This window comes from Budorcas taxicolor, chromosome 1 (genome assembly GCF_023091745.1).
Source record: "Budorcas taxicolor isolate Tak-1 chromosome 1, Takin1.1, whole genome shotgun sequence".
NCBI lineage: Eukaryota > Metazoa > Chordata > Mammalia > Artiodactyla > Bovidae > Budorcas > Budorcas taxicolor.
The window spans coordinates 146,371,809-146,382,072 of NC_068910.1; the positions used below are offsets into that span (position 1 = coordinate 146,371,809).

General features: G+C 40.2%; 1 protein-coding gene across 1 annotated transcript in view; it reads left to right on the forward strand.

Annotated features, from left to right (window-relative positions):
* The window catches only part of EHHADH (enoyl-CoA hydratase and 3-hydroxyacyl CoA dehydrogenase), a 66,149-nt gene extending 60,820 nt beyond the window's left edge, over nt 1-5,329 (forward strand). The window contains exon 7 of the mRNA XM_052647324.1: nt 2,492-5,329. Within this exon, the coding sequence (XP_052503284.1) occupies nt 2,492-3,753 (1,262 nt within the window). The 3' untranslated portion in view covers nt 3,754-5,329. The remainder of the gene's footprint in view (nt 1-2,491) is intronic.
* Nucleotides 5,330-10,264: the final 4,935 nt, after the last annotated feature.

Sequence of the window (10,264 nt, forward strand, 5' to 3'; positions counted from 1 at the left end):
CAATTTTATTTTACTTTTTCAGACTGGAAAAAAAATTTTTGTTTTAGTTTTTTGGCTGTGCCCCATGGCCTGTGGGATCTTATTTCCCCGACCAGGGATTGAACCCATGTCCCCTGCATCGGAAGTGTGCAGTCTTAACCACTGGATTGCCAGGGAAGTATGCCACAAACAATTTTAGAACCTTTTCATCACCCTAAAAAGAAACCCTGTACCCATTAGCAGTCATTCCTCATTGCCCTTCCTCCCAGCTCCTGGCAACTACTAATCAATTTTCTGTCTCTACTGATTTCCCTATTTTGAACATTTCATACAAATGGAATCATATAACATGTAACTTTTTGTGTCCAACTTTAACTTAGCATAATGTTTTTTAAGGCCCATCCACACTATAGGATATATCATTTACTTTACAGCTGAGTGATTTTTCCAAAGGAGAGATATATTGTCCATGCATGCTCAGTCATATCTGATTTTTTTGGACCCTATGGACTGTAGCCCGCCAGGGTCCTCTGTCCGTGGGATTCTCCAGGCAAGAATACTGCAGTGGGTTGTCATGCCCTTCCCTGGGGCATCGTCCTGACCTAGGGGTCCAACCTGTGTCTCCTGCCTTTGCAGGTGAATTCTTTACCACTGAAACCAACTGAGTAGCCCCAGAAAGAGATGCTACCTTTTGTTTATTCATGTTGATGGACATTTGGCTTGCTGCTTCTTTTTAATTTAATTTTACTTATTTGGCTGCGCCTGGTCTTAGTTGCAGCACACAGGATCTTCTAACTTTGTTGAGGTATGTGAGGATGTGAACTCTTAATTGCAGCTTATGGGACCTGAGAAGGGTTTAAACCCAGGCCCCTGCACTGGGAGCATGGAGTCTTAGCCACTGGACCACCAGGGAAGTCCCTGGCTTCTTTCTTTTTTCTGGCTATTTTGAATAATGCTGCTATGAATATTTGTCTATAAGTTTTGTGTGGACGTATGTCTCCATTTCTCTTGAATTATGTATATAATCACCTACTTGCCTACTCATATGGCAACTCCATGTTAGACATTTTGAGGAACCTCCACCTTGTCTTCTACAGCAACAGCACCACTTTACAATCTGCCATCAGTGAATCAATGAATCAATTTCTCCATATTCTCACCAGAGCTTGTTACTATCTGTCTTTTTAATTATGGCTATCCTTGTGGGTATGAAGTGGTAGTTCACTGGGATTTTGATCTGTATTTCCAAAATAACTGGTTATGTTAGGCATCTCTTTATATGCTTATTGGCCATTTGTATATCTTCCTTGGAGAAACGTTTATTAGATCCTCTGCCTAATTTTAAATTCAGGTATATGATTTGAAAATATTCTTTCCCATCCTGTGGGTTTTTTTCACTTGTTTTTTTGTGTCCTTTGAAACACAGAAGTTTTTAATTTTAATGATGTCCAATTTATCTGTTTTTTTTTTCTTTTATTGCTTGTGTTATTGATGTCATTTCCAAGAAATCATTGCGTAATCCGAGCTCATGAAGATTTCCTCATAAGAGTTTTATAGTTTTAGCTCTTACTTTGGTGTTTGATCATTTTAAGTTAATTTTTATGTATGGTGTGAAGTAGAAGTTCAACATCATTCTTTTACGTGTGAATATCCAGTTGTCCCAGCACCGCTTGTTGAAAAAGTCTATTCTTTCCCCACTGGATTATATTGGCACCTTTGTTAAAAATTGATTTTCCATACGTGTATGAATTTATTTGTAGACTCTCAGTTCTATCTCACTGATCTATATGTCTGTCCTTTATGCCACTATCACACTGTCTTGAATACTGTAGATTTGTCAAAAGTTTTGAAATTGGGAAGAATGACTCTTAAAACTTTGTTCTTTTTTTTTTTCTATACTGTTTTGGCTATTCTTCATTTCTTGTACTTCTATATGACTTTTAGATTCAGCTTGTTAATTTCTGCACAATACCAGTTGGACTTTTGATAGTTATTGCACTGAATCTGCAGATTTACTTGGGTAGTATTGCCATCTTAACAATATTGTCTCCTGATCCACGAACATGGGGTATCTTTCAATTTATTTAGGTTTCCTTTCATTTCTTTCAGTAATGTTCTTTGGTTTCTCATGCACAAGTCTTAAAGTTCTTCCTCAAATTTATTCCGAAGTATTTTGTTCTTTTTAATGCTATTAAAAGTGGAATTGTTTTCTCAATTTCATATTGTTTATTATAGAAATACAATTGATTTTTATATATTGATCTTGCACCCTACAGTCTTGCTGAACTTGTTTACTATTTCGAATAGTGTGTGTGTGTGGATCCTTTTTATTGTTATACCCCCTGGAGCACCTAATACAGTTCCTAACATTAACTAGTATTCAATCTACCTGTAGTCCTTGAGTTGCTGTCTTTGAATGCCACGTTTCCACAGAAACCTTCCATTCACTGAATAATTTCCTATTTTCCAATACCATTGACTCTTTCTTCTTCTCTTTCACTTTTACCTACAGGCTTAGGAACAATGGGCCGAGGCATTGTCATTTCTTTTGCAAAGGCCCAGATCCCTGTGATTGCTGTAGAATCAGACAAGAAGCAGCTAGAGACTGCAAGCAAGATAATAACCTCCATCTTGGAAAAGGAAGCATCCAAAATGCAGCAGAGTGGCCACCCTTGGTCAGGACCAAAACCCAGGTTAACTACATCTATGAAAGAGCTCAGTGGTGTAGATTTAGTCATTGAAGCAGTATATGAGGAAATGAACCTGAAGAAGCGTGTCTTTGCTGAACTATCAGCTATATGCAAGCCAGAAGCATTTTTATGCACCAGCACTTCAGCCCTGGACATTGATGAGATGGCTTCTTCCAGTGACCGTCCTCACTTGGTTATTGGCACCCACTTCTTCTCACCAGCTCATGTCATGAAGTTGTTAGAGGTTATTCCCAGCCGATTCTCTTCCCCCACCACCATTGCCACGGTTATGAATTTATCAAAAAAGATTAAGAAGATTGGAGTAGTTGTAGGCAATTGTTTTGGATTTGTTGGGAATCGAATGCTGAGGTCTTATTATGATCAGACATACTTCTTATTAGAAGAAGGCAGTAAACCAGAGGAGATAGATGAGGTGCTGGAAGAGTTTGGTTTTAAAATGGGACCTTTTAGAGTGTCTGATCTTGCTGGGTTGGATATAGGTTGGAAATCCCGCAAAGGGCAAGGTCTTACTGGACCTACATTGCCTCCAGGAAGTTCTGCCCGGAAGCGAGGTGGCCGGAGATATTGCCCAATTCCTGATATGCTGTGTGAGTCAGGACGGTTTGGTCAGAAGACAGGTAAGGGTTGGTACCTTTATGATAAGCCTCTGGGAAGGATTCACAAACCTGATCCCTGGCTTTCCCAATTTCTGGCACAGTACAGGGAAACGTATCACATCAAACCACGTATCATTAGCCAGGATGAGATCCTTGAGCGCTGCCTATATTCACTCATCAATGAGGCATTTCGCATCTTGGAAGAAGGGATGGCAGCTACCCCAGAGCACATTGATGTTATCTATTTGCACGGGTATGGATGGCCAAGGCACAAGGGTGGGCCCATGTTCTACGCTTCCACAGTTGGGTTGCCCATGGTGCTAGAGAAGTTGCAGAAATACCACAGGCAGAATCCTGATATTCCCCAACTGGAGCCTTGCGACTATCTTAAAAAACTGGCTTCCCAGGGAAACCTTCCTCTGGAAGAGTGGCAAAGCTTGGCAGGACCCCCCAGAAGTAAACTGTGATTCAGCCTTTCAGGTTTTGCCTTACCTGCTGGCATCAGGCAACGCTCACTGAATTTCACAGAAACTAATCCAAGGAGATCCAAAGTAAGATTGCTCTGAAATACAAAATGAAAGGAATAATCAGTTGGCTAAAACCCCTCTTTGGATCTTCTGTCTGATGATTCTAATGGGTCAAATCTTCAGGAATGTGCTTCTTATGCCAGCGATCTGTCTGTATCAGATAAATGATTTCAATTGCACTGAATAAATTTGTGTTAACATTGTAATAACTAAGGAGAGAGGCTCAGGAATAAGTTGAGGTTCCCAGTTCCTTGATCATTTGAGAAATATGTCATCAATTATTAATTGATAAATGCATAAATTCATGTTGAGTCTTTCATCCTCACACACGTGGCAGTGATAGGAAATATTATGGACCCTCCATCAATAGATCCTCATTGTTCACCCCTAAGCATCTTGCACAACACTTAACAGACCTAAAACCTGGAGGGGCATTTATCCAGCAAGGAAGCCTGTGATAAAAGCTTCAGTTCAGAGTCTCAGAGGTAAAGTGAAGACAGTTGGCAGGGTAGGGTCCGCAGTAGGGGTCTGTACGCGTGAACTTGGAAAGCTGCCCAGGGGGAGGCCAGGGGCAAAGTTTCAATGGCAGAAGGGTGTTGAAACTTAAGCAAAACACAGTTGGGAGTTAGTGAGGAAACCACATACTTCAGACCAGAATGGGGAGTCAAAGGAGCTTAAAAAGTCACACTCAATATCATCATTTCTGTCCAAGGCCCATGCGTACAGTTGTCCTTGCTGCTTGTAAGAGGCTCAGTAATGTCTGATGACAATTTCCTCAAGACCACTAGATGTCTTCATTTACCCTTCTATTCAAGCAGCAGTAATGGAAAGTGATCTCTAGGAGATTGTGAAGGACAGGGAAGCCTGGAGTGCTGCAGTCCTTGAGGTCGCAGAACAGGACATAACTGAGTGATGAACAACAACAGCAAATTACACTTGTTAACTTGTTAACTTAGTGTAAGATGGGAATCTCAGGTATCTAACCTCCTCTAATTCTGTGATAAAGGAATAATACCAGTTTCCTGGTCATGGGAAGCCTTTGTGATGTTGAGTATGAAATGGTTGAATCCTGACAAGTCTAAAATTATTGAAAAACAAAATTTGTGTAATTTTGTTATAAGAATTCTTCTCTTTTTACTTTTTGCCTTGTTTGGTTAAAAGTTGAGGGGCTAGTCAACCCAATAACTTGTACACAAATGTTTAGAGCAGAACTATTCGTAACAGCCCCAAATTGGAAACAATCCAAGTGTCCATCAACTGATGAATGCCTAAATAAAATGTAAACTGGCCATACAGTAGGGTATTATTTAGTCATAAAAAGAAGAGAAATGCTAATACATACTACAACATGATGAATCTTGAAAATATTAGCTAAATGAGAACATAGGCAAATCTATTGAGATAGAAAGCAGATTACAGTTTGCCAAAGGCTGAATGATTGGGGGTAGGGAACAGGGTGTGGCTGCTGATGGGTACAGAGTTTCTTTCTGGATTAATGAAAATGTTCTGAAATTATTGTTCTGATGGTTGCATAACTCTGTAAATCTACTTAAAACCATTGAGTTGTATACCCTAAATGTATGAACTGTATGGTATGTGAATTATATCTTAATCAAGTTAATAAACAAGTAAGCAACTTGTTTACTTACTTAGGAAGTCTTGTGGACCCTTCATTCAACAGATACTCTGTGCACCCGCGAACATCTTGCACAGCACTTGGCAGATCAAGAATCTGGAGGGGCATTAATCTAGCAATCCTTTGTCATATAAGGAAACAAATAGGCTTAGGTTATTGTCCTTCAGGGTGATGTGAGTGAATTGGTTTTTACAATGTTTTTGCCAAGGAACCCAAGCAAAATTACCAAAAGTTCTAACAGAGGAATCTTGAATGAATATAGTACAAGTTTTCATTGTAAAAAGTAAACCAAAAACAAATAAAAAAAACTTTTAGAATGTGCTTTGAATTGTAGTTCAATTTAGAATAATTTTTGAGATATATATTGTTGGAGTTTATATAAAGAGAAAAATAGAAAAAATTCCTGAAAATAGTAACTCTGCAAAGTAACTTAGTTTCAACTTAATAAACACAAAACTTTTTCTTCTTTAGACCTTGCATAGATTTCAATTTTGAGCTCTTTTTTCTTTTTTTTGAGTTCTTAAAACTTCTTTTTCTCCTACATTCTCCTCTAGATCGGCGTTTTGACACTAGAGTGTCTATAAATAGATTTTTATGAGTCCATAATCCCTGAAACTTTATGCTAATATTTGTGTGTATGTATCTGACTGTATTTCTTAGAAAAGGTACCATATCTTATCTTATATCATATTCTCTGAAGTGTCTGTGACTCAATAAATGTTAAGGGCCAACATTTTATATGTATCATGGGAAGAAGAAATATGAGTTTATTTATCCTTATTTTGTATCAAAGGAGGCAAAATTGATTCAAACTATTGGGTTCTGCACACAGCAGTGGTTAATATGAAGAAACCTTTCCAGGATATACTATCCAATTATTGAAAATGCACTTGCTTAAAGGCTTATTTTGTTGTTATTAAAAAATTTGTAAACTATCTTTCAAAAAAATCACCTTCTGAATGACATTTTAAAAATGTGTTCTAATAGTAATTGACTCTGACAAGAACTACATATTACAAGTACCCTTGAAGCTTTGCCATAATACTCCAGCTTTGAAGATGAGACTAATGATATTCCTTAAATCAGAAAAGCCATTGTGCAGCTGTAATTTCTATCTGCTTATTCGTTTCCAGCAGAAATAGGTGTGCTTGCAAGAAAGAGAGTGAGAGGTCCTAACCCCCTTGATTAATGATGTTACAGAAATGTGCCTACAAATCATACTCCACAGCACTGTTGTTCAGTCTCTGCCACTCTTTGTGACCCTACGGCCTGTAATACACCAGGCTTCTCTGTCCTCCACCGTCCCCTGGAGTTTGCTCAGATTCATGTCCATTGAGTTGGTGATGCCTTCCAACCATCTAATCCTCTGCCACCCTCTTCTCCTTCTGCCCTCAATCTTTCCCAGCATCAGGGTCTTTTCCAATGAGTTGGCTCTTTGCATCAGGTGGCCGAAGTATTGGAGATTCAGCAACAGTCCTTCCAATGAATATTCAGGGTTGATTCTTTTAGGATTGACTGGTTTGATCTCCTTGCAATCCAAGGGACTCTCAAGAGTCTTCTCTAGTGCCACAGTTCAAAAGCATCAATTCTTTCTGCTGAGCCTTCTTTATGGTCCAGCTCTCACATCTGTACATGACTACTGGAAAAACCGTAGTTTTGACTATATGGACCTTTGCTGGCAAAGTGATGTCTCTGCTTTTTAATATGCTCTCTAAGATTGTCATAGTTTTTCTTCCAAGAGCAAGTGTCTTTTAATTTCATGGCTGCAGTCACAGTCCGTAGTGATTTTAGAGCCCAAGAAAAATAAAACCAGTCACTGTTTCCACTGTTTCCCCATCTATTGGCCATGAAGTAATGGGACCAGATGCCATGATCTTAGTATTTTGAATGTTGAGTTTTAAGCCAGGTTTTTCACACTCCTCTTTCACTCTCATCAAGAGGCTCTTTAGTTCCTCTTTGCTTTTTGCCGTAAGGGTGGTATCATCTGCATGTTTGAGGTAATTGATATTTCTCCTGGCAATCTTGGTTCCAGCTTGTGCTTCATTCAGTCTGGCATTTCACATGATGCACTTATTTCACATGATGTACTCTGCAGGGTGACAATATATAGCCTTGATGTACTCCTTTCTCAATTTTGAACCAGTCAGTTGTTCCATCTCTTGTTCTAACTTGCTTCTTAATCTGCATACAAGCTCCTCAGGAGGCAGGTAAGGTCGTCTGGTATTCCCAGCTCTTTAAGAATTTTCCACACAGTTGTCATACACAGTTAAAGGCTTTCAGTTCAGTTCAGTTCAGTCACTCAGTCATGTCCGACTCTTTGCAACCCCATGAACCACAGCACGCCAGGCCTCCCTGTCCATCACCAACTCCTGGAGCCCACCCAAACCCATGTCCATTGAGTGGGTGATGCCACCCAATCATCTCATCCTCTGTCATCCCCTTCTCCTCCTGCCCTCAATCTTTCCCGCCATCAGGGTCTTTTCAATGAGTCAGCTCAGTCAGCTCGTCGCATGAGATGGCCAAACTATTGGAGTTTCAGCTTCAACATCAGTCCTTCCAATAAACACCCAGGACTGATCTCCTGTAGGATGGACTGGTTGGATCTCCTTGCAAAGGCTTTAGCGTTGTCAATGAAGCAGAAATAGATGTTTTTCTGGAATTCCCCCCTGCTTTCTCCATGATCCAACGATTGTTGGCAATTTGACCTCTGGTTCCTCTGCCACTTGGGAACCTGAAATTTCTAGAGTCTTACACTTGTGTTTAAAATAGACACTGAGAAAGTCAGAAATATTGCACTCATTAGATTAGCTGAACTTTCTTGGTAGCCATTGATGAGATTAATCCAAATCAAGTTCTCTGGACTATGTTTAAAAACAACTTTAATCACATACACTATTGATACTATGTATAAACTAGATATCTAATGAGAACATACCTCACAAAGCTATACAACACCCAGTATTATTTCCAGGGCACACTGTGAAGAGGTTTCAAGCCAAAACCAGTTTCTTCTGTTTATTGCTTTAAGTATCTTTCTAAAAGTTAGGAGACAAAAGTAGAGGGAAAGTCTCTATTTAGATTGTCTCCACTTAGATAGTCTCCAATGGACCAAACTAAGGAAAAGATGACCCTTGAACAACACGAGTTTGAATTGTGCAGGTCCAGTTAAACCTGGATTTTTTCTTCCAGTGGTAAACATTTCAGTACTACACCATCTGCGGCTGATTGAATCTGCTGACACAGAGGAGCCATAGCTGAGGAATCGAGTGTATGGAGGGCCCACTTGTCACTAGTGGTAAAGAACCCGCCTGCCGATACTGGAGTCATGAGACGTGGGTTTGATCCCTGGGTCCGGAAGATCCCCTAGAGAAGAGCATGGCAACCCACTCTAGTATTCTTGCCTGGAGAATCCCATGGACAGAGGAGCCTGGCAAGCTACAGTCCGTAAAGCTGCAAAGAGCTGGACATGACTGAAGAGACCTAGCATGCACACACTATAAATTATGGCTGAAATTCTAGACTGGGTCAAGGGTCAATACCCCTAACCCCAACCTTGCTCCTGGGTTAACTGTACATGTTATCTGCTCCTCTTGGGTTTTTTTTTTTTTTTTTTCCTCTTTTCCTGGCACCCTTAGAAAGAGGAATGTGAGAGAGATGACAGGGCTTTTAATTCTTGTCCAAAGAATTCCAGGGTATTTCTGTTGTAATATTTGTTCTCTTTCACCAAACTTAAACTAGCCTGGGAGTGAGTGCCTGAAAGCATCTGATAAAATGACATGCACAGAGCTGATGTGATCGACCTTGTGCATATCTTCCACCTCCTCTAAGAGAGCACAGAAGCAATCGCTAATCCTGGATTTAATGTAAGAGCCTTGGGATGGGGTACTGCAAAAGTTTCTCCAACCAATTCATAAGTGCACTTGGATTCCTGAAGACTGCCAAGGCCTAAAAGTCCTTGATTTGTGAGTTTTGGCAGGGACTGTTGGCTGTCACCCAATGCTTCTTCTGTAGCAATAAACTTTACACACTCTAGTTTCTAGCTAAGCATTTGTGTGCTCACAATAAATAATATTATTGTCAGCTTCTCTTGAATCCAGTTGTGAATATGTGACTAAGATTTAGACGATGGGGTGTAAATGGCAGTGTCAATAGTAGTTTTCGGGAACTGCCGGAGGCCAGCATGAGGAACTCCGCCCATGGCAAAGGTCATGACGAAGGAGGCTTGGCATACGCAAAGGCATGATCAAGCCTCAGGAAACCCCCTGTTCCCGAGCATCTAACCCCAAAACCAGAGTCTGTTTTATGCTCTCACTTACACCTCTGACTTTATGGGGGGCTCTCCCCAATAACCTTTTCTCTCGGAGAAGGAGTAAACATGCAGCTCCAAGGCAATAAAAATTCTTGGGCATGACAAGAGTGTTTCAGCTTACGGACTACTCTGAAGGTTATCTAGCCCACCTGTATAGGTTCATCCGGCCGCATGTGATTGTTTACAGCCTCCCAACCTGAGAGATGTTTTAGACTTACTAAAGGCAAATTCTTTTGGGGAGTTGGAAATTATTAGTATAGTGGGTTGGTTAGGAATTATATTGGTGAAGGGTTTTTCATTTGTTGTGTCAATAATTGCTGCTAATTCCCTGCTCTGGGTGGGACAAGGATGTCTCAGGTCAAACCTCTCTGCTGACAGACTAGCTTGTGCGACAGGATTATCCATACTCCTGCCACATGATTGTTTACTACCTCTCAACCATAAACAGCACAGAGAGTTTTGGGAGTCTTAATTAGCATAGGGCTTTTCCTTCTTGTTGAGTCAAT